Here is a 25,667-nt window from a genome sequence, read left to right as displayed (position 1 = left end):
AGGACTAAGGTCTGGATTTTGCAGAGAATAGCTATGCAGCGGCTATGGACCATTCTCTGCCTTCTCCGCCCGCAGTGAGTACCTTGAATAAAACTGTAAAACTCTATGGAATCACCTACTGCATGTTCTGGCCTCAAAGTAACTTCTCGGTTTGGGGAATCCTTGGTCTCTCCCCGACCTTCTAAAATCTTCCTGCTTACATCTAGATGTGGATCATTACACCAAGATTGAGTCAGTTTGGAAATGTGACTGAGAAAGGTACTTGACAGCTGTCTTTGTCTCCTTTTCTAGAATACAGAATAATACCTTCATAACATAACATGCTGGATTATAAATGAATGATTTTGATATTTAGTAAATCCTAAAGATGTAAAAATATTACAGTAACTAACATTTACTGCAATGTAGTACACTGTGTTCAAGATCAGGGATGGATTAAGAAGCTGCAGTATCTGGACTGAATCCCAACTCTGCTGCTTATTAGCTGTGTGACCTCTACGGACCTATGTTTACACAAGGATCCAAATAATTTAGAGCAGTGATTTTGCTCCCCGGGGGGACATGGGGCAGGTCTGCAGACGTTTGTGTTTGACCCAGCTAGGAGGAGGGGTCAGAGGCATCTAATGGGCCCATGCTGGGGACACTGCTAATCATACGACATATGGCAGTCCAGAATCATTTTGGCCCCAAGAGCCAACAGCATCAAGGTTGACAAACACTGCCTCTTATGAAAAGGTGATTTAAGTGAGTTAATAGTATGTAAAGCCCTGAAACAGTAAGCACTATCTGAATGTTAGTTACTGCTATGACTAAGCATGGTGTTGAGTTTTGTATTTTCTCAGTTTATACAACACTCATCAAAGAGGTTCCATTGTTATCACTGTTCCATAGGTAAGAAAATTGAGGCTTGGGTAGCTTGCCCCAACTCAGTTATCAGTGATTGAACCCGCACTGAAACCCAGGTTTATTGGGCAATTCCCATACTTTCAACATTGACCCCTAAACACTATAGGTAAGTTGGAAACTCTTCGTTAAAATAAGTCTGCCTTAAGTTTCCCTCTCAATTTCCACATTATGCTGTGTCCCAGTAACTTGGATTTGGATAATTCAGCCCCAACTTTTATTTTTCTTCATTATCAAGACGAAGTAACTTTAACATTGTTGATTCCAATTATAGAAAACCTGTTCAAAAGGTTCTTCCTTTTTGGGAATTAAAATGGACTTTCTTATAAATGTCATCTGTTGCCTCTAGTTCCATCTTCAGTTACAGCCTTAAAATGAAAACCATGGAATTTTTAAGGGAGTGAAATGTGTTGCACACGAGAATGGTGGAAATATGTGTCTGTAGGTTTGTTCAAAGCCATGGAATATACATCTCCAAGAGTGAACCCTGACATAAACTATATGGACTTTGGATAATAATGTTTCACGGACTGTAACAAGTGTACCATTTGGTGAATGACATTGAAACCATCAGGTGTGGGGGCAAGGAGTGTATGGGGAATCACTGTACCTTCCTCTCAATTGTGTTGTAAACCTAAAATTGCTCTAAAAAAATTATGTCTTTAAAAGGGTAATCATATTCTCAGGACAACAATAACAAGATCATGGCATATACTGTGACAAAGAATGGTTGTGTTATTTGGAGGGATAAATACAGAAAATGGAATAGATAGAATTTAGGGCATTCTATTGGGTGGGGAGAATTATTTGAAATATTGACTGAAATCTTTCAGATCACTAAAGAAGGAGTCCCAGAAACAGAAGCACACTACAATAGTTAATTTTATTTGTTCAAGGGCTCATATTGCAAGCATTAAACCAAGCACGGGCTTTGATTCTGTGAGCCCAGATTCACATATTTAGGAAGATAAAAGCAAACTGCGATCCATGTATATGGATGAAAACTAACAGCTCACAGTTAATCACATTGCAGTTTTAAATTTCTACAGCCTAGAAGCCAGGAGTCACAGATCTTTTAGGTCCTTCTGGATGTCCCACAAGGTATCTGCACTTTTCTTGAGCTGAGCAACTTCATCATCTTTCAGCTTCTGGTTGATCACACTGGTTAAGCCCCGAGCGTTCAGGATACAAGGAAGGCTCAGGAAGACTTCGTTCTCAATGCCATACATCCCCTGACAGAACAAGAGAAACAATTAGATTAAGAAATGAAATCACAGTGGTGCGTGGGTGGCTCACTTAAGCGTCTAACTTCAGCTCAGGTCATGATCCCAGGGTCCTGGGAACGCCAGCAGGCTCCCTGATCAAGAGGGAGCCTGCTTCTCCCTTTGCCTGCTGCTTCCCCTGCTTGTGTGCACCCTCTCTCATAAATAAATAATAAATCCTTTTTAAAAAAGGGAAGAAATAAAACCATAGGAAGAATGATCACTGATCCCATGTTTAAGCAAAAAGGCATGTAGAAAATATAGTTAAGCACAAACTCATTCTTTGATTTTCAACACATACAGGCCTTTACTTTCCAAATACTTACATTCTGAATTCGATTTTATACACAGAATATGCAAATATACATTATGATAAACTAGAAATTTTAAAGAAAGTAGTAAGCTTTTTACTGAACTTATTGACACATCTCTCTGCTTAGACATACTTTAATGAAATTTAATATCTAAGTCTTCAAGTTAAATTGCCTTCCAATGTGTTTCTTAATGGGTTGCTTTTCATGAAATCCAAATTTTAAAAAATTCTTTAGTTTAGGAGGGAATTTCCGATGGTAGCTGTCCAATAAGTCCAGAATAAGTAGTTGGAAGCTACTCAAAGGCAAGATTTCTGTAACATCCAAGAGTTGCTAAAAAAAAAAAAAAAAAAAAAATAGTACAATTTCCCACTTTATCAGTTTCTATAAAGCAATTAATTTATTCACCAGGTCAATTTAACCATACAATTACCTGGGTTAATTAATTATATTAAACAAGTTACTTTAATAGATTTTTCAAATCTTTTTTAAAAAGTTTATTTCTTTTTAGTATTCTCTACACCCAATTTGGGGCTCGAGTTCATGACCCTGAGATCAAGAGTTGCATGTTCTTTTAATTCCAAAATTTTTGTACATACACCGAAGTGGAGATAAATAAGCAAATTCCATGCATGTACTCCAAGACTGAGCAATGATCAAATTTTTGCTATACTTACTTTATGAAATTTTGCTATAGTATTTAAAATAACAAAACCCAAAATACCTGACATCACATTTTACCACCAAATTCTTCTGTATCTTTCTCTTTTCCATGTTTCTTTAAATCCACTGCATTTTCCTCTTACATTTTCACCCTTGCCATTGACTTATGGCAATCAGTGATTGTATACAATATTCTAATATAATCTTAATTTTATTGGAAAAAAAATTCTACTTAAGTGTTTCGTAGCTTTTACTTTTGAAGATTTTACTTGAGAGTGAGCATGTGTATGAACAGGGAGACAGGGAGAAGGAGAAGCAGACTTCCCCTGAGCAGAGAGCCCCATCGGGGCTTGATCCCAGGACCCCTAGATCATAACCTGAGCTGAAGGCAGATGCTTAGCTGACTGAGCCACCCAAGGTGCCCATTTCATAGCTTTTAAATTGAATTAAATTTACTAAGATATCAAGTACTGCATCAAAGACAATCTATACATTAATGCCCCAACTTGAAATAAAGCTATTATACTTACTCAAATAATGTATATTTTGAAAATGTGTCAAAAAAGACTCAGTTAATATTTAATCTGCCACAGTATACAAGGGAGAAAAGAGAGAAGCTTCCACAAAATTTTGAGATTCAGAAAAAAGTAGACTGAGACCACCTTGTCCTTCTTGAAATCTATTCATAGAATAGAATACTGGAAATTTTAAGTTTATCTTACCTTCACCATTGTTGACACTGGATGAATCCTGGATAGATTTTTCAACATGGATTCAATGAGATCAGCCACACTTAATCCAATAGCCCAGTTGGTATATCCTTTTAGCTTGATGACTTCATAGGCACTAAGGAAAGAAAGGAATCATAGAAGAAGTAACTAATATCAAACTCAATAGTTACGGAAACTGGACTCTTTGGGCTTGACTTCTGCTCTGTCTTGTTCAACTGTGTCATCTTCAGAAAGCCTTTCTTATCTCAGTGTCCTCTTCTGTAAAATGAGGACAACAATGGTATCTATTTTATAAGTTTGTTAAATGAGTTAACATATATATAAAACATGTACAACTGGAAACACTACCAAGTAGACTCTAAATGAATGCTGTGATAAATTTAAATAGGTTATTGAGGGGCCCCTGCTTGGTGCAGTAGGTTAAGCGTTCGACCTTGGTTTCAGCTCAAGTCATGATCTCAGGGTCTTGAGATCTAGCCCCGAATTGGGCTGTAAGCTCAACAAGAAGTCTGCTGGAGTTTCTCTCTCCCTCTGACCCTCCCCATCCTCACTTCTCTCAAAAATAAATCAATCTTAAAACAAAATAACTTATTATATGAAGTCACAGCGGTAAAAGCATACTTTTTCCCAATCTTCATACTCATAAACATGAGTATTTCCAAAGTTATCAATGAAATCAAGAAACAATGAAAATAAAAGGACCACATTCTTTTGTGTGTGTGTGGGTGTGTGTGAGTAAAGCGATAGACGTTTATTAAGTGAAGGTAAAGAAAAACCCTTAAGAGTGAGAGGGGGGGTCTCGACAAGGCTGCCATAGAGGGTCTTTGGGGTTGGTCTGTTTTTGTTTTTATTTTAAAGATTTTATTTATTTATTTGACAGAGACAGAGATCACAAGTAGAGAGGCAGGCAGAGAGAGAGGGAGAAGCAGGCTCCTTTCTGAGCAGAGTCTGATGTGGGGCTCAATCCCAGGACCCTGAGATCGTGACCTGAGCCGAAGGCAGAGACTTAACCTACTGAGCCACCCAGGCCCCACTAGGGTTGGTCGTTTATGGAAAGCTACCCAGGGAACTTAAATCCTTTTCACATCTCTACTGATAACACATTCAATGGCTTACTTCCTTTTTAGGGGCTGGTTATTCTTTGTTGGTCACAAGTGATTATCATAAAGATACCCACCCCACACACCTAGGCAGGGTGGACCTTCACATTCTAAGGACAAAAATATACCTTGATTTCGAAGTCCCACTTACCACTGTCACCTAAAATACAGTATCAACTAACATATCAGCAGAGTGAAAACAATACCTGCCTGGCAATTTTCTGAAAATTAATTTCACACCTTGAAACCCACAAAGGTCCTGGTCCTTAAGAGGTCACAGGAGGAACTAAAATGAGAATTTAGGAAATTGGAATTTAATGCAATCACTGGCTGTAAGACCTTGACAAGTTATAGTATTATCTCAGTGACCCCTAGTTTTCTCATTTGTAAAATAAAGGGATTAAGTTAATAAAATGCTAAGGACCCTCTCACATTTTTAGACAATCTTTTCCTCCATGCACAGGTCAAACTCCAGAAAAAAAAAAAATCATTAATTTAAACTAAGCAAAAACAATTCCATGTTTGAGGAAGTCTTGTAATAATTCTCTCCAAATAGTAACAGCTGACATTTATTGAATACTCACCAGCATTATTCTGTATTTTTACTCAATTTTTATAATAATTCTAATACCATATGACTTCAGAGAGAACAAAACTGAAATTCAACTTAAAAGTTAAATGGCATTTATAAGTACCAGTGTCATAATTTGAATTCAAGTCCTTAGTCTTTACTCTAGTCCACAATGACACCCTGTAAGCACAAAGGTCATAGGAAAGGATGGTTAGTAAGTAAGAGTGAAAAAAGGAAAAAGAGGGAGACATCTTTAGTGAGGTGTGGAAAGGTAAATACAGCACAGCTTTAAGATAGTAATCAATCAGCAAGTCCTTATTTTAGGCAATTATGAGTAAGAGTGTCTAGGTTCTAGACAAGTCAACCTCATTTATCAGTAAGAGGCAATTTGAAAGCCCTTCTCACTTATTAATTCCATGTTTTACTCCTGTTTCTATATAGTAGGATTTCTCTAGAAAAACATTTGCTCGGGACACCTGGGGGCTCAGTTGGTTAAGCGGCTGCCTTCGGCTCAGGTCATGATCCCAGCGTCATGGGATCGAGTCCCACATCGGGCTCCTTGCTCGGCAGGGAGCCTGCCTGCTTCTCCCTCTGCCTCTAGCCTGCCACTCTGTCTGCCTGTGCTCGCACTCTCTCTCTCTGACAAATAAATAAAAAAAATCTTAAAAAAAAAAAGTTTGCTCTCCCCACAGGGACCTGTGTGGTAGGTTTGACCAGTAAATTAGTCTTACCTGCTTCAGAAGAGAACAGCTCCATGTTTACTATATACATATATTAAAAAAGGACAAAATTTATCTTTATTTGAGAGAGAGAATGAGACAGCACATGAGCTGGGAGAGAGGCAAAGGAAGCAGCAGGTTCCCCACTGAGCAGGGAACCTGATGTGGGACTCCATCCCAGGACCCTGGGATCATGACCTGAGCCAACCACAGACGCTTAACCCACTGGGCCACCCAGGCGCACCGCATGTTTACTATATTAAGAGCTCACCTGAGCAGACAGACAGTCACGGAAATTCTGATAATTTTATCGAGATAAAATTGATCATCTCAAGCCCCCTTCCCCTTACCTTTCCACCACCATCTTATGCACTTCCTTCCAATTTTCACTGTCGTTGTCTGTTCCCATATCTGGATTCAGTTCCTGAAGAGAAACGCCTGCCACATTCACTCCACTCCACACAGCCACTGGAGAAAAAGGATAAACATGTCATACATTTCTTTTTTTTTTTTTTAAGATTTTATTTATTTATCTGACAGAGGAAACACAGGCAGGGGGAGTGGGAGAGGGAGAAGCAGGGCTCCTGCTGAGCAAAAGCCCGATGCGGGGCTCGATCCCAGAAGCCTGGGATCAATACCTGAGCCAAAGTCAGACACCTAATGACTGAGCCACCCAGGTGTCCAAAACATGTCATATGTTTCTGACACTATTTTAAAAAATCCTTTATTCTCTTAGTTCAGATTTTACCTCCGAGGCAAGTTACTGAATGCCGGCTAGAGCAGCTCCAGAGATAGCTGCTCCAGTCCGCTTTCACCCAGAGGCTGGCATGCGCCTTCAGCCACACAGTGGACATTTTAACTTTCAACCACTTTGGTGCAAAACAGAATTGTTGCGTCGTACTTACAGAGAACGTGAAATTCTTTGCCTTCCCCTAGTTTGTGAAATCACAAGGGCTTCCAGTTCAGGACTATCTTAAACTTTCAATTTGAGAAATTTTTAACTTCACTCCTACTCACTCTTCTTATATAAAGCCCTTTCTTCTGGAGCGAAATAAAAAAAAAAATTCTGGGGTAAGGTCCAAATACACTCCAGTTATCTCTTTTCGTACCCTAAGTCCTGTCTATCTCTCGAAACAAACTCCATGTATTAACCACAGTGAATTTTTCTGGTCTTCAACAGATCAAATATTTCCTTCCAAGAATGCCTCCAGAGGCACAGCAAAGGTGTTCTCGGTCACCAACTCTATCTTTTGGAGGGCTTGATGCATCAGAACACCTTTACTTATTCTTAACACCTTCTAAGCCAGCCCGAAGTATATACTGAATATGCAAGCATATAAAAAAATGAGTAAGGGCATGGTCTGTGCTGTGGGTAAATTCAGAATTTACTGGGAAACAGGCAAAGGAAACTAAAGCAAATGGGCTGAGCTACCACAGATGCATGGAAAATGCATTATAAAACATAAATTAAAAAAAAAAAACCCATAAATTCACAATCTACTTTAATTAGGGGTAAAGGGTTGTCAGAAAGGGTTGCAAAAATAGGTATTTGAATTGGACCTTGAAAACTAAGTATGGTCCACAGGGGCCTTTGGAGGAGAGCACTGTAAACTCAGGAAATAAGAGCTAAAGCGTGGGGTAAAGTCTAGTATGGCTGAAACCAGCTACAACAGGCAAAACTGCCCATGGCCAAAAAAGACTCCTCTAGAAGTCCAGAAGTCTTGGGAATTCAGGCTAATTGTTGAGAAAACTAAGGTACTTCCATGGCTTTTGATGAAACTATGAACTCAACATAATTATGTCAGGATTGAGCACAATTTAATTCTCTTTCACTCCATACAGGTCAATGTAGAAATAGGAAAAAAGGTATATTGGAAAAAAAGGACACAGTGATGAGTGAACAGAAGATTGGTTAGGAGTCCGAAGACATGATTCTAGTTGTAGTCGTACCACTAATTAGCTAAAGGATCTCTAACAAGCCACTGGCCACTATGCCTGCTTTGTCTCATTCTTTCTTCACTATAATGCAAGTCTTAAACTAGAGGACATGTAAAATCATCTCCACTCTCCACATCTATGGTTCTCATAATTGTACAACTGTAGTAACTAGCACTGACTGACTGCTGCACACTAGATATTATGATAGTTTTTTACATAGGACATAAATTCAAACAAATCCTTGGATATTAGGAAGTCTTGTATAAAATAGCACAAATGCAACAGTTTGCAAGACCAAATTCTTATACCGTAACAAACTCTTTCCTAAAATCACATTACACATGCTCATTAATATCAGAAGAATATTTACACCTAAACCTTTTAGGGAGAAAATATTTCCTTGCATATAGGGCAGATACGAATTCAGTAAAATAAAGATTATCGTTACTATTAAAGTGTTTTGGATAATTACAGTATTATACCATAGCTTATTCAATGTATTTTAGTTTAATAAACAGGCTCAAGAGTTAAAAGATATAATCAGAATTGTTCATAAGTGTTTTTATATAAAACTGTTTGGAACAGAAATATTAACTTTTTTTTTTTTTTTAAAGATTTTATTCATTTATTTGACAGACAGAAATCACAAGTAGGCAGAGAGGCAGGCAGAGAGAGAGGAGGAAGCGGGCTCCCTGCTGAGCAGAGAGCCCGATGCGGGGCTTGATCCCAGAACCCTGGGATCATGACCTGAGCTGAAGGCAGAGGCTTTAACCCACTGAGCCACCCAGGCGCCCCCAGAAATATTAACTTTTTAAAAAATTTCTTTAAAGTTTATTTTTTAGTAATCTCTGCACCCAGCATGGGGATTGAACTCATAACCACAAGATCAAGAGGTGTCCTGTTCTGACTGAGCCAGCCAGGTGTGCCACAGAACAGAGATAACTTAAATGAAAACAGAGACTTAATTAACTTACATAAATAGTGCTCGTTTTTTTTTTTTTCTTTCTAAGGTTTTATTTATTTATTAGTGACAAAGTAGAGGGCAGGTGGAGCAGAGGGAGAGGGAGAAGTAGGCTCCCTGCTGAGCACAGAGCCCTGGGTAGGGCTCCATCCCATAACCCCGAGATCATCACCTGAGTCGAAATTAAGAATCGGGTGATTAATCAATGGAGCCACCCAAGGGCTCCTTAATTCTTTCAAAACAAAGCATTATAAAAGAAACAGAAGTGCAATGTAACTTTAATGTTGGCCTTTCTACAATAATTAATGACTAACAATTCTATTTAAATTCCTAAAGAAAATATCTGAAGTATTTACCAAATGGTCTCTTACTACTTAAATGATTGACAGTTATTAATGACGTATTAAAAATCAGATTTCATTTACTTTATTTATTTATTTATTTTTAATTGGCTCCATGATCCAATATGGGGCTTTAACTCAAAATCCAGAGATCAAGAGTCAGACAGATGCTCCTAGCAACTGAGCCAGCCAGGTGCCCCAAAATCAGATTTAATTTAAAGCAAGATTTTACACTAAAGAATAGTAGATACTGGTTATGGAAAAGCTTTTGTTACCCAATTTACTCCCTTCATTATACATGATGGATATAATACCTATGTCCCCTGGAAAGGGGGAAGCATGAGCACACCTATGCCCAGATCTTGGTTTCTCAACACCATTCCCCTCAGAAGGAAACAGGGCTCATTGGAGAAAGAGATGCTTCTAGTACAGGGAAACGGGAAATAAAACACCAATGTGGCACACTTCCTTGTCCCAGAGACAAGGACTCAAAAAATGCTAGGACATGTCAAAAAGACATAGAAGCAGTTTGAAAAGCTTATTACTTTCCAAATCTGGGACAACTTCTGCATTACCAAGATGGTAAAAGAACATTTGTGGAATAAAATAAAAATCTGAGTGCACACTGATACAAATGAATACATAAATGAGGAAGAGAAAGCTTTCTTTTACAGTAGAATTAATATAGAAGAAATGACTAAATACTGTGTCTGACAACTATCAATAGTTATAATTTACTTAATCAAGAAGTATCAGTAGATTCTAAACTTAGCAGGCAAAAGATTGATAAGGACTGTATACATAGTTACCTAGTCACTATCAGAGTATTCTCCCCCAAATTGCTTATGTGTAATGTGAAGTACATGAAATTAAAATTAAAAAAAAAATTCTGAATAACAAGAATAATACCATAAGTACACATTAGAATATTATGTTTTTTTTCCCTTACCACTTGAATCACCATGTTCTCCCAAAATCCATCCATGGCAGCTGCTGGGATGAATGCCAAGTTTTTCAGCCATAAGATAGCGAAATCTTGCAGAATCCAGATTACACCCACTTCCGATCACACGGTGCTTGGGTAGTCCACTTAGTTTCCAGGTAACGTATGTGAGAATATCCACTAAAAGGGTTAAAAGTAATATATGTATGGAAATCAAAACTAATTTCAACTGCTGTGTCAATTAGCAAGTGCCCTATCTTCCTTCTCCCTGACTTTTCCAGTATGAGATGTAGCTGGAAAGACCGAATACTTTCACTTTATAGAGTTCAGAAATAATGGAGATAAGAGAACCAATGGTCACATATGCTTCTCTGATAGTACTGTTCCACGATGACGACTATCATCATAACCCAAAAGTCATGGGTTACTAAATTACTAAGGCATACTGCTATAAATTTCCCTGGGCACAAGGCACTATTCAGTAATTGTGATAATATAAGGGACTGACATTTTGTAGTATTTAATGAAACGACCTCTATGACAGAACCTTTATTCTGGTGTGCCACAGCCCTGAGACTTCAAAGAGTAAAACTTGCTGGCCGAGACAGAATCGCAGAACTTCTAGGCTAAACCATGAAGAGGAGAAAAGGTGCACACAAGGTAGGCAAGAGGTTAATCTTGTCATCTCCACCTCCACACACAGATGTGTGGAGATATTTTAAGGTCATTTTGGACTGGGTATTATAAACTTCTTCCTTAGCAACTCTGATTCAGTGGGCGTGACTCTCTGGAATTGAGACTTTGAAGCTATACCTGGAAAGTTGTGTAATAAGCTAATGATGTCTGTCTTAGGCCCGGGATGCAGGAACTTCCTATATACCAGCTATTTGTAATTCTTGTTCCTTCCAAGTCTACCTACCACTACATATTTATACACAAGACTGAGCTATTTAGTAACCCCCAATTCAGGACTGCACAGAACACTACTAAAATAATCTGTCCTTGCTGGCCCCCAACTCTCAATATTTCATAAACTGTAAGGATCTCCCTGCTTCTGATTCACAATCTTTCTCTTTGTCATCAAGTGTCAGAAACAATCAGTTTTACCACTTTATCAATATATCTACTATGCTCACTAATAAATGGTCCGTTTGGTGGCAAATTATAGACAAAAGAAGTGCAAAATAGAGTGAATTCTGACTATTTCAGTTAAGTAATGCAATTCTTTCTAACCAGAAGTTTTAATGCTTATTCTGCAAATGTTGACTCAGGAAAAAAAAAAAAGGCAACATTTAAGTTATAACATTTGGCATTAGCATGTTCTTTGTCTATCGATAGTCTACTTCTATAAAACTGGACTGATTAGCAGCTTTTAAACTATTCTCAAATTCAACACTCCTAGAATACACTTCTTGGCCAACAGGAGATCAGAAATGCTACAATGTTTCCTACAAATTGAAGCCACATTTAAATGTTTCATTACATATCTCAGAATAATCTTCCTAGAAAATTTAAAAAGCTTCTAGGCTCTACAACAAACTGATGAAACAAACAGTTGCAACGATTTTATATATAACTTCTCACATTTTTAAACATTTGGCCCAGAACCCTGCCATTTGTTTTGCAAACAGCACTCTTTTGCAGCTAGTAACAGAAGACACAAGAATTGCTTCTGCTAGCAAATCCTAGAACAGAATCTTTAAAAGCCAAACTAAATGAAACAGATACCCAAAGCATTTAACTTCACAGCAGCGAACCTTAGGACAATTATTATCAATAAAATACCTGGGTTGGAAACCACAATTATGATACAATCAGGACTGTACTTGACTATCTGCGGAATAATGAATTTGAAGACATTAACATTCCTCTGCACCAGATTGAGCCGGCTCTCTCCCTCCTGCTGGCGGACTCCCGCAGTCACCACCACAATCTTAGAATTGGCAGTCACAGAGTAATCTTGAAAGAGAAGGGGGGGAAAGGTACTTTAAATACAACTCTTATCAAAATACATCATCTATGATATGCTCCAGAAACCTAAACAACCATAAGTTTCTAGGACTTACACAGGCATTACATACTGCAAGAATTACTATTTTATAAGGTTTTGAAGTAGAACGCTCTTCTCAAGAGAAATAGCTTCCTCCTTCTTGAGTTATACAGAAATAATCCAACCGTAAAACTCGCTCAGAGAATGGACCAAGGTAATAAAAAAGGCCCCAAATTATGTTTCTGGTTAAGAAATTAAAAATGCCATTGACTTTAGAATATCAGATTGCTAGTAATTTGATAAAACATAAAGAGTGAGTCCAAAGTCCAGTAGGAACTCCCCCCAACAAAAAAATAAAGGGCCTTAAAGGACACTTCTGGGCTTTGTTAATCCAATCTACGGAGGGGAAGGAAGGCACAGCAATGTTCGTCCTCAGGCGGAAACTATTTTCTAATACTCAGTATTTTAAGGAAGCCTATTCATTTTAGCAATTGAGTTTCTCTGGAGAGTATTTTTCCCCCTCAAGGAAGTGTCACTTCCCAAATACAGACATTATAACCTGATGTGACCATCAGAGACAACAGCTATGGAATGAGTCACATAATAAACTATTGTTAAATGACTTTTGATACTTATTCAGACCTTTCATCAATGTTATGAGGAGAACCTACCTTTTATAGGTTTGTTGTGAATGAGGTAAAATGTCACATTGAAAAATTTCATAGTACCCAGAATGCTAATAACTCAATGAATAGCAGCCACTAGTAGTAGTAGCGGAATTTATTTTGAGGTCCACATTTCAGCCATTCTGTAGTGGAATTTATTTTGAGGTCACATCTGAGGTCCATTTTCCACACAGTCCTGCTCTGATGGTGGTACCACCATGTAAATGTGCTCATCCAGAACAGAGACAGCTAGAATATGGATTTTATTTAGTTTTTTCAAAGTTTCTAAAACATTCCTGTTCTCAAACATAGCTAAACAAGCAGTATGATACAACTTCCTAAAATATTATGTGTCAAATGTATGAAAGTCACATGAGACGTTTATAGAGGTAACACCTGTGCTGGTCCTCAAGGATGAATGGGAAGGAGAAGGAAAGAAAAACTGCCAACACTAGATTCACCAAGATGGAAAACTAATTTTCCGTGAGAGTGAGGGCATCTATTATTAGATCACCTTTATCTGCCACTATTTTAGGTGTCTGAAGAAATAAGCTTCCATGCTGCAGATCCATCATTTCTCCTTTGAGTTTATCTTCCAAAACATCCACAAGGGCAAGTTCATCAGCCAGGGACTAGAAATACAAGAACAGGTGTTAGTACCCGAAGCCACCCCAGTGCACCTCAACTCAAAACCCAACAGATACCCTTTATTTATTTATTTAAGGACAGGGCTTGAAATTAGAACTCTGAGATTAGGACCTGAGATGAGACCGAGTTGGGACTAAGCCACCCAGATGCCCCCTAAACAGAGACCCTTTTTAAATAGCTAAGCACCAAGTGTTAAAAACCTTGAGAGTTTTATCAGGGAATTGGCTGTGCCCTTTAAACAACTGCATGAGAAAGTCTTGAATGAACTATTAATATTTAACACACTGATTTCTCTAAATTTCACCTTTTAGTACTCAACTAGGATTCAATATCATGATACAAATCACTTTAAGAATATGTAGACAAAGACCGCTCATGAAACCAACAGTTCAGTAGTGGTCTCAGGATATACACGTCTTCCAATGAGTGAGGGCTGGTGAAGACTCACCCAGACCCAGAATCCACCTTCGGGAGTATCCATCCCTGAAATCACCTCCAGTTTGGAGGGTTTTTCAGATTTGGTGTAAGCTATCAATAGCAGGATTTGAACCCCTGTCGGTTGAACCATCAGGTTAGGTTGAACCAATGTGCATGTCTTGATGGGAGAAAGGAAGGGGTATCCTATGGATGGTGGGATCCGGGACTAGTCATGCTCCTGTGATCAGCCTAATTCTCTGGGCTCTCATTTTCTATTGCAGTTGTCATCCTCTGTCACTCCTTCAAAATAAAAATCTAAATCAACAAATACACTATTTAATCTTGATCTAGGGTCTTAATTTTACATATTCTTTTTTTTTTTTTTAAAGATTTTATTTATTTATCAGAGAGAGAGAGAACGAGCGAGCACAGGCAGACAGAGGCAGAGGGAGAAGCAGGCTCCCTGCCAAGCAAGGAGCCCGATGCGGGACTCGATCCCAGGACACTGGGATCATGACCTGAGCCGAAGGCAGCTGCTTAACCAACTGAGCCACCCAGGCGTCCCAATTTTACATATTCTATAAAGTTTTATATGTAACATGCTTTATGTTTATATGTTTTCTATATCCCAACATGAAGACTGGCAGAAAACAAAGCCTTGGGTTCTCCCTTTATCAGTCATGTACACCACTCTCTTTACCAAGTACTTCGACTCTTCTTGTAAAAAATAGGGGAGGGCGTAGGTTGTCAGTCTATATGCATCCAAACAACCTTTCAGTTCTGAAATTCCATTATCTTATGGAAACCTGTAACTTGCAAAATTTATAAGAAGTAGTTATCCCACTCACTGATGTATCACTAGAGTCCTTGCCTTTACTGATTTTAGGGCTTTTAGCAAAATAATTAGCTTAAGGGGAAATATCAATATGGACTCCCACTTACAAATGAGGCTGCCTCTTCTAAGGACAGTGTGATCAGCTAGAGAGGAGAGGACTGTTGACGGGAAAGGGGAGGTCATTGGGCTCAGAAGTCACTTTGGCTCAGTCAGTTAAGCGGTTGCGTTCCACTCAGGGCCTGATCTCAGGGTCCTGGGATCAAGTTCTACATTGAGCTCCTTGCTCAGTAGGGGGTCTGCTCCTCCCTCTCCCTCTGCCATGCCCCCCCTTGTGCGCTCCCATGCGTGCATGCGCTCTCTCTAAAAAATAAAGTCTTTAAAAAAAAAAAAAAAAGACTTAAGGAAAAGGGTAGAGTAGCCTAGGGTATAACAGGAGTTATCTGGAAGGCACTGACCAGCAGAGGCAGAAGCCAGTACGAAAACCTGACCTCTAGTTTGCCAGCCAAAGCAGACCCACTCCCTGTGGGAGCCAAGGAATGAGCACTGCCCAGACCTCAAATCCCAGTGGGCCTGCTAGTCTCAAGAAGTGAGTTATAGCCGTCTTGCTGGTGAGTTTCTGAGACTAGAGCTTCCCAATGTGCTCTTACTTCCAAGCAACAGATTTACTTGCAAACTTCTGCAATGACTATTTTGTGAGCTGAGAATTACTTAGCAACCCTTTCCTCATTTCTACATCTATCCGATACTGGCATTAACTTTCACAAGTTTTATTTAAAAACTTGGTACTTTTTAATGGTTTGGTTCCTCTACTGCCTCTGACAAGATCACGTAAACCTTTTTTGTGTTTTCTAAACCTTCAGTGAGTACACTATAACTTAATAGCCATCATGTTCTGTCAAGGTACTGAGCAGTAGGAGTATCCCTTTTATTTTAGTCACATAACATGTGTGCTGCTAGAGTCAGCATGGCAAAACAATCCTGGGGTTAAGTGGAAAAGGATGTCACAGGATCTGAGATCCTGTCTTTTGTTTCAGCCAGTGGGTGTGGAGGATTGGCTGACAAGTGTACCCTCAGCTGGCAAGGAAGGAAGAGATCCAATACTTGAAAAAAAGAATTGTAGCACTAAATTCAGCTGCATCTGCACGGCGGACTAGCCTCCAACTGTGGAGGTAGGCAACCCAGAACATGTGTGACTAAGCGTCAGCACTGGTGTTTGACTGAAATAAATCGCCTACTGTATTCCTACGCAGGTTTCCCCCGCGATCCTAAAGCAGAATGTTCCTACCAAACCTTTTGTAAGCAGAAATGGCGTAAAGCAGAAACGGCAATTACATTAATTTATATGGGAAATTTTTGAGAATTCTCAGATCCCAATAACCTCTCTCAGGTTTTCCTTTTTTTTTCTTTTATAGTATTGTGTTTTTAATTTCAAATTCCCCATGTCTGTGCTCACTTTGGCAGCACATACACTAAAATCAAATTCTACATGTTCATTGCTGATACCACAGGAAAGCAAATTAACTTTTTTTCTTTTTAAGATTTTAAGATTTTATGTATGTATTTGTTAGAGAGAGAGGACAAGTAGGCAGAGCAGCAGGCAGAGGGAGGGGAAGCAGGCTCTCCACTGAGCAGGGAGCCAGATGTGAGACCACGATTTGAGACAAAGACAAATGCTCCACTGAGCCACCCAGGTGCCGCTCTCTTAGGCTTTTCTGATACCTTAGGACACATCTTGCTAACAGATGCACAAAATAAACTGAGGTAAAGCCCAGATGCTCACACAGCCCAAAGCTCCTACAGCCTCATGCCCAGAGGCTGAGCAGGTATGGTTCCTTCCTAGGGAAGGAAATCTGGTGGGACCACTCACTGCTTGGGATGTGTGCTGCCTCCGCAACAAAGTAAACTCTGGCTGCTTTTCACTTTTTACCTTTTTGAGGTAAAAGGGAAAATCTTTGGATTTCTTGTGGTTAGCGAAAACAGCAACTAATGGTGGGGTCGGGGTCTTCAGTAAAAGCAAAGTGGCAGACAGAACAGGAACTTTGAAAAAGCAGGAGTACCTGGATTCTAAAGCCCGTGAAGCCACTTACACTGTAAATGTATTTAAAACTGTTTGAACAGCAAGGCTGAATTGCTATTCTTAGTGCTTCTTAACCAGTAAGAACAAGGTCAGGTAGAAGGCAAGAACATCACTGTTGAGCCTGACCACTTGTTTAATGTACAACAAAAACATCTTCTAATCTCAAGCCCACTGTGGACCAGAGGAGGCCCTATTTGCCTCCCACCCCTCGTGGCCGATTAATGACTGCCACCAATGCCTTAGCATTTGATCGCTGCATTTTTTTTTTTTTTTTAAAGATTTTGTTTATTTATTTGACAGAGAGAGAGAGAGAGACCACAAGTAGGCAGAAGCAGGCAGAGAGAGAGGGGGAAGCAGGCTCCCTGCTCAGCAGGGCTTGATCCCAGCACCCTGGGATCACGACCTGAGCTGAAGGCAGAGGCTTTAACCCACTGAGCCACCCAGGCGCTCCTGATCGTTGCATTTCTATATTCAAGTGTCTATCCGCATGAACTTTTGTGGAGGGAAAAGGTTCCTTTTCCAAGTAACAAACTAAATAGACAAGAACCTTTTATTCAGTGATGTGCGGAATGCTACTTCTAAGTAACAAACTCTGTTACTTGTTCCAAGTAACAAACTAAACAGACAAGAACCTTTTATTCAGTGATGTGCGGAATGCTACTTCTATCATATTATTAAACACTGTTTGGGGCTTTTCCTGCACTTTCGGTCAAGTTTATTACACAGTCAATTCTTGTACAGAGACCAAGCATCAATGACATCTTACTTTTAAGCCAAGGCCTGCACGGCTAAAACTACTTCCCCATCCGTCTGCAGTTACACTGCTCCGAAGAAACTCCTTCGGCTGTGCAAACACCATAAGAACATGGCTAGCCGACCTGAGTGAGGACAGAGACTCAAAGACAGCTGGACAAAGAGGCTGAGGGCACGGCAGCTCTGCAAACCCTGACGGAACGATGAGGTGGCTACTCAGAGCCCCCTCTGGACAGCTCAAGTGCGAAGCCTGTGATGGGTGGCAGGGCAGGAGTGACACGAGGCACAGAAGCCACAAGAAGGGAAAGCTATGATCAAAACCTGACAAAATGTGATTATTAGGAACAGCAGAAGCATTTATTTATGTAACACATGCTTATTACTAAGTGCGCCAGACATTATTCTACTAATTAGGAACATACACAGCAATGAACAAATTCAGGGAAGTCCCTTCTCTCGCGGGACTCTAGGGAATGGGAATTAAGTGAACCATTTAAGAAGACCTCTGACAGCGGCAGTGCTACAGAGACCATATGGCAGGGCGACGTTCAAGTTCCTGGGAAGGAAGGTTACTTGGGACAATCAGCAGCAACTGCCTGACTACAAAGCTGTTGATATGGAGGAGGAATAAGTCAACTCCGGTGGTCCAGGGTAACATTCCAGGTGAGAGAAAGTGTAAGGAAACGGGTTTTAAGAAGAAACGAGCTAGGTACTTTGGAGAAGGAGGGCAGATGGTAAACAGTAAGTCAGAGATGGTAAAGGCGCTGCTGGCACTATGGGAACGGTGCCCCTGTTGCACCGCCTTGTTCTGACAGGAGACATCTGTGACATCTCAGATTTTGATGCACTAGTGGAAGTTTACATACAAGAGCTACAGTTTTTACTGAAGCTTACTACAGTTCCTCGGAAGGCCATGACACTGGGGAGAGTGGGGAAAGAGAAGCAAAACATAACTCAGTTTTTGTAGTGATGGGACATTGTACTGGAGGCCTCAGTAGCCTTCTGAGGACTGAGTGTGGGCCTCCCCAACCTTCACCTCTGATGCCCCAGGTTGGCTCACTTCCTGGGGAGAAAGCAATGTGCATTCTCTGTAAAGCATACCAGCCCAGTGATGGCCTCAAAGACCGGATCAGGAACTTACCAGCTCTATCTTTCGATTGTTTCTTTCCAACAGTAATACATAGATGACAAGACCCCACCAACTTTTGGGAAGGAGTAAACAGAATAATATACAAACACGCCACAGAGCCGGGCACTGTATTTTCCTTCCTCTGTTAAACGAATAGGGTTTAGAATCCCCAAATATTAGTAACAATTTTGAAGCACTTTAATCTTCACCCATTAAAATGAGATTTAAACATTTTTAATTCGCAAAATGGTCTTTGAACAAGGCAGTCATGCCCTCACGGCCATCTAAATGGGAAGACTCCTACTGTGTTAGCAGAAGAGTCTGTTCTCAAGCACTTGAACCGGGCCAAAGTATTACATAACACAAGTACAGCCCCAAGTTTATTTACCAAAGACTATTTTAAGTTAAAATGAAAACCAAAGAGGTACTCCTTACAGAATCATGGTAACTTATTACTTTCCTACAGTGTCTGAATTTTGAGATGAGCAGGAGAAAAGAAGTATCTTTAGCTAGCATTTCACCAACACCTTGATGTTTTTAACTGCCTGAATACTAGCTTAGAATAAAAGGAAACTGCAGTCCCCATAATTAAGAGTTCAGAGCCTGGGTTCAGAATACAGCTCTACTGGGGTGCCCTGCTGGCTCAGGGTAACACTGAACTCGGGGTCAGAGTTCAAGCCCCTGGTTGGGGGTAGAATTTACTTAAAACAAAAAAAAAATTTAAAAAACAAAAATACAGCTCTATCACTTCAGCCGTGTGACTATGGGCAGGTTGCTTAATCCCTTCACAGCTCAGCCACCTCATCCGAAAACAGGATACCAGCACCACCTATTCTGAGGTTGTTGTTTAATATAAAGGGTTTTATTAAACACTTCTACCTGGTGTATAGTCAATAAATGTTTTTAAAGAAACATAAGCTGGAAGATTTTCATTTTCGTTGGCATGAACAGTGAGCACTAAATTGTAATTACTTAAATTCCCTGTGACTTGAGAAGCAGCTATTACAAATAAGCACCTCGTCAAAACTAGCTAGAAAAAAAATGCGAGAGAATAAAACCTTCATTGGTGCACAGTACGTATTTTAGTTGATTTCTCTGATAGCTTTTAATCTGTTCCTTGAGAATTTAAGCTCTGCAAACAGAAACATGCCTGGTGAGGTGTTATTCAGGCAGCCTTCAGATACGGCACAAAGGGACAGTGTCCTCTACTGAAGGCAAAGCAGCAATTTTTTTAGGGGGGCAGGGTTCCTACATTAAGACAGCCTTCAAAAAGATCAAGAATCAATTCAGTGAGGTAAACAATAAAAGGCCTCTTTCCTCAGAAGTACTTAGAGACTAAAAAAAGCGATGGCCTGACCTATATGGGGTGTATATAGAAGGCAAGCCAGGAGTCCACGGAAGTATACAGGGAAGAAAGTCTGCAGGGGCGGAAGGTGGTAACAGTATGACATCAGTATTAGTGTAATATCTTCTAATGCTGATTATGCCAGAATTTATGTCTGTTTAGAAATGTACTCTGAAGGACTTAGAAGGTCATTTCCGCAAGCCCGCAGAGCCCTTGTGCAGATTATTTATTAATTATAGAGGGTAAAGTGACCTTTGCAGTGGAGAAGTCCTGCACTCACCACTTCAACCCAGGGTGTCTTGGGCACTACCAGAAATAAAAAGTCGAACATCACATGCCTCTGATGTGATGCCCATCACCTGGTCATAACCCCACCCCAACATTTAACCTGAACCTACTGACAAGGAAACATCAGACCAACATTGAGTGACGTTCTATTTAACTGACTTGTACTCTACAAAAATGTCAACGATGTGGAGGCAAAATAAGCTGAGTAACAGCTCCAAATTAAAGAAGAATGAAAGAGAGAGGGCAAGTATATAAAAAGGTATGATTTTGGATTGGGGTGGAAACAGTTATAAGAAACTATAAAACAGGTGCGAGAATTTTAACTCCAGGTACTGTATATTAGATAATAGTATTATATCAATGTCAACATCCCCAAGTGTAGTGATTCTATTGTCATATAGGGACAGTGTTCTCAGTAAATACACACTCTTAAAGGTCAAGTGTCATGATGTCTATAATTTACTTAAAATTGTTCAGGAAATGGGGCGCCTGGGGGGTTCAGTTGGTTAAGTGTCTGCCTTCCGTTCAGGTAAGAGTCTCAGGGTCCTGGGATCAAGCCCTACACTGGGTTCCCTGCTCAGCAGGGAGTCTGCTTCTCCCTCCCCGCCCCACAACCCTATTCTTGCTCTCTCTCTCACTCTTATGTATGTGTATTCACTCTCCCTAATAAATAAATAAAATCTTTAATAAAATAAAACAGTTCAGGAAAAAAATCTTTTAAAGAAACAATAAAATCCTGAAGTGCCTAAAGAGATTGTATACATAAACTGAAATTATCGTGTCTGGTGTTCTTGAAATGTACCTTTCCCAGAATGCTGATGGCACAGGCCATACCAACTTGTCCAACACCCACTACAGTAATCTTATTGTTTGGGATGGCTGCATCTTCTTCTGCAACTGGTGCAATCAGTTTTTCCTTAAGAGTTGCCATTGTGCCCTGCAAGAAAAGAATCAAAACATTATACATACACCTACATATAAAACCCAAACAGGAATAATCCATAAAATGTTACTGTTGCAATTCTGAACCACAGCACAGTTGAAAATGAGCCTAATGATATTCTCCAAGATAAAATACATTTTAAAGAGCCATGCAACCCGCTTAATGGAGAATTTAATTAACACAAAAACTTCCATGAAGCCACTCGAATTTGGGTTCTTCTCTTCAGCCTAAGATTCTGTGCTAGTATTTAACATGTTATAAAAATTGTCTTGTGGCTCTTCATTTACTGGCCGAAAGAAATGAATATTACAACATTTAGATTAGCCTACTTGTTTCCATTCCCCTCATAAAAAACTTCTTTGCAAACTAAATTAGGGCCCTGTACTAACCTGTATTTCAGGTCAGTGTAAAAGAATTAATACCCAGTTATGGATATAGCTTCTACTACTAATGGTTATTAACACTCTTTGAAGATAGGGACTGGTTCTTCTACTTTAAGTCTCACTTAAAACTGGTCACAGTGTATTGGGCATAAAGGTTACTTTATAAATCCAGTGATATGAAAATGGTGTGAATGTTGATGCAAAATCTTCAGAAATATTACTCTAAATTCCATTCAGTGGACCTTGGAAACTAACTGGAAGGTGGGCACACACATAATACATTTTCCTCCCAGGGAATCACACTAGGAGAATATCAGCCTTTGAATCTGTTTCTTTGCAGCCATTTAAAAAAAAAAAGGCGGGGGAGGAAGAAAACCCATTGGAAAACATTCCATATACTAACACCAAATTTATCTGTGCCATCAGATCATCAGGTCCATTTTTTAGGTAACTAAAATGGCAAAAAGTTACTTAAATTGTTAAAGAACCTCCCCAATTCCATGGCAAATAAAGTACACAAAACCCACTACCCTGCCTTCTTAAACAGAGAGGGTGCAGGTCATAATTAAGCTCTTTCTGCATATTTAAGTATCACTTATAATTGTCACCCATTATTATTTTAGTTTTCCTCTTACTTCTTATGCTAGACTGTGTCATCCACAGCCCTTGGACCTATTTCAAACTGTACCCTGCTTTCTAGTCTCCTTTTTGTTTCTCATCTGCAGTGGACTAAGTAACTTAAGTTTACTAGTTCAGTGACTGCCTATGTTAAGAGTTCGGAAAGCTCTGAATTGGAAAAAAGTACATGAATTTGGACGCAACTATGTAACGACTATTGTTCTGTAGCTATTTTCCCACCAAAAAAATATTGCCCCTTAACTGTAGGAACTAAATGTAGAGATTACTTTGCAGAGTTCATCTGCAGTTTTCTCACGAATGCTAAAGAAAAAAATCGGCAGCCTGGGACGACTGCCTGCTCAAATGGCCTGACAAAGAAAGTCCCACACGTCCTGCTTTCTGAGCAGAATCCAGAATCAGAAGACTGCACCTTCTCTTGCTGCATTTTTCTCCTTGAAATCTATTTTCGTTAGCTGGTTTGAGATCCCTACAGATAGAAGCCAGCAAGCAGTGGAAAACAAAAATCCAGAGATGGTTGCTATATAACAGATTAGTCGTTTGTACAGACCTAAAGTAATTTCTGGAAACTTCAGAAACCAATTAGAGGCTTAAGCCAGCAAATATTTTCTTTCAGATCTTGCTGGAGAAAAGTGCTTTAAGTTTTATTTCTCCTTAATAGGAGTTATAAAAAACTATTAGAAAATGTTTTCTTATATGTAGGACAGTGCCACAATCCGAGTGGTGGCTGCAGGGGAAAAACCTGGAAAATAGGGTCAAAATCGGCGGTTCTTGGTCCTTTCTATCCCCCTTAGGCCCAGCGCCCCCGCCTGGGGGGAGCGAGGGCGATCCCCCGCCTCCCTGCGGATGTAAAACACCAGAAATGAGCCAAGCACCCAGGGCCTTCAGTTCAGGAACAAAGACCCTGTTAGCAGGCTATCCCGCGATTTTCACCTTTTAAAAAGCGAGGTGTTGCCATCTAATTCCTCCACTAACCACGTTCCCTAATCGCAGCTGGCGTCGCTCTCCGCCCACAGGCCACCTCTTTCTGCCGGCGGCAGAGCTGAGAGCAGCAGGTCACAAGGGAAGGCAGCCACCCCTGATCTCCCAGGAAAAAGTCTCTAGGGAAAATTCCAACCTCTCCACACCCAAGGCTGGCCAAGTAAACAAAACACCCGAAGCATCAAGAAAAGAGGCCGGAGAAGAACAGGCCTGCATCTCCAAGCAGGCCTGCATCCGTAGCGGGGCACAAACTGGAGCGCAGGGCCAAACCGCAGACCATCCTCCACCCGCCTCCCCGCAGAAGCGGGGGCGACTGTCCATTACGCTGGTGGTAGATCCCCACACCCAGGCTCGAGATCCGACAGCCCTCACGTGGTACTCGGTTCCCTCCCCCGCCCCCATTTCCTCAGTTCCTCAAGCACGTGCCCGGGGTCAGCCAGCAGGGCCGGGGGGCGGGGGGAGGGGGTAAGGAGGATGCGGCCGCCGTAAACCCATCAAGGGCATGCAGAACCCCGGTTTTAGCTGCAAACGCAACAGGTCTCTCCCCTGACCCAGCCCAGGTTGGAGGCGAGCTCTGTGGCGGGGAGGACAAAGCCGGGGCTCAGGGGCAGCCTCCTCGCTGCACTTCGGGTCCCCAGCGGAGGGCTCGGCCCGTCGCCCCATACCCCAGGAGCGAGTCAGGGCCCACGTCCTGATGCTCGGGGCTAAAGGCCCCGGAAAGCAGTCCTTGCTGGTCCTCTCCCCCGTGTTGCTACGCAAGGACTCCCCTGCACGTCCCACCCGAGGGCCCGCGAGCCCGGATTCGGGGGCCCGGACTGAAACCTACCGGAGAGAAGCCGCTTGGAGGAGCCGGCGCAGAAGACAATGTTCGCTGCGCGCGTCTCCTCCGGCGCAGGATCTGCAAGGAGAGGAGGAGGCGGGGCCCACGCGCGCCGCAGCCTCTTAGCTTCCTCTATTGTGATTGGAAACCCGATCACCGCCTACCCCTCCCCTCGGCTCGCTCAATCCCCTTCAAGGACAAGGGCTCAAGTGTGCACTCTTTCTCCCTCCCCGCTGGGGGAGGTCACCTTCGATGGCAAGGGCGGTCTCCGCTCTGCAGCCTCTCCAGGCTTACAGACTTCAACACAGGGGCCCCGTTATTTCTAAAACTTGCCCATCTTTGACTGTTCTCATGTTCTCATTTGGATACGTTTAGTCCAAATAGAAATAAATTTTATTTTGCATTCCAGGTCAACTTTAGAGGACCGCTGGTCTTAGCCAAGACGTGGGTCGCATGTTACCTTGGAATGGTACGGATGCTTCTGAATGTTAAAAATAAAACTGAACTTTCAGTATTCAACATCTTGGTTATAAAGTTCATTTGGTACAACAGTAACTCCCCGCTCCCCCACCTTAATTCAGCAAACTCCCACTGCTAGTTGTCCGACCAGATCAATGAGGCCTAGTGCCTGCCTTTTGAAGTTCCTCTACAAATCTGGGTGCTCTCAGAAGCAGGCTTTGCCCTCAAGGGAAGATAACTGGGTAAGATGCGTTCGTTTTCTTCGTCGGTCTCTGAGCCACCCCAAGGCTGAAAGATACATTCATTCGTGTGTTTTTAATACCCAGCCCAGTAGTGCCTTGTACGATAAGGTATTGGTGAATCAGTGATTAAGCATTGGGGGCATCCTAAAGATTCAGCTTCCCCTGTGTTGTCTGTTTCTTTTCATTAGAAAGCTTTCAGAAAGAGCAAACACCCTGGATGTGAAAGGAAGTTTTTTGTGTTTGTTTTTATGTAAACGGCCCTTAATTCTATTATTGCTGCTTTTATTTCATTTTTGTGCCAGGCGTTGAAGGTACAAAGCTGAACATAACACTATGCCGCCTGAGATGCTCCCAGTTCGAAAGAAACAAGTAGGCAAATTCTTTTCATTGGAATACAGTGTGATAGGTAGATCATCTCAAAAGCACTGCATTCACCTTGAACCCAAGTTGGAAGCACACTCAAGAATCACCCTGGCAAGACCTCTTTCTCACCTACTTTCCAAAAAAACTGATGTGTCCTATAGACTTCTAAGCATCTCCCTATTGATTTTCTCTCCTTACCATCCCTGTTACTGTGTATCTTTGGATGGAGAGGAAGGGAGACAGAAAAAAA

At 40.9% G+C, this 25,667-nt stretch overlaps 1 protein-coding gene across 1 annotated transcript; it reads right to left on the bottom strand.

Annotated features, from left to right (window-relative positions):
* Positions 1-1,767: 1,767 nt before the first annotated feature.
* Positions 1,768-24,596, bottom strand: LDHB (lactate dehydrogenase B). The gene is made up of 8 exons (XM_082738602.1): positions 24,360-24,596; positions 21,393-21,527; positions 13,613-13,730; positions 12,229-12,402; positions 10,450-10,623; positions 6,611-6,728; positions 3,862-3,985; positions 1,768-2,135 (listed from the first exon to the last, which is right to left on the bottom strand). The coding sequence occupies exons 2-8, from the start codon at positions 21,519-21,521 to the stop codon at positions 1,968-1,970; spliced, it is 1,005 nt and encodes a 334-aa protein (XP_082594728.1). The 5' UTR covers positions 21,522-21,527; positions 24,360-24,596; the 3' UTR covers positions 1,768-1,967.
* Between the last annotated feature and the right edge of the window lie 1,071 nt (positions 24,597-25,667).

Source organism: Mustela nivalis (genome assembly GCF_964662115.1).
Source record: "Mustela nivalis genome assembly, chromosome: 7".
In the NCBI taxonomy this organism is placed as follows: Eukaryota; Metazoa; Chordata; class Mammalia; order Carnivora; family Mustelidae; genus Mustela; species Mustela nivalis.
Note: the sequence above shows the minus strand (reverse complement) of the source record. Positions and strands in the feature narration are given on the sequence as shown.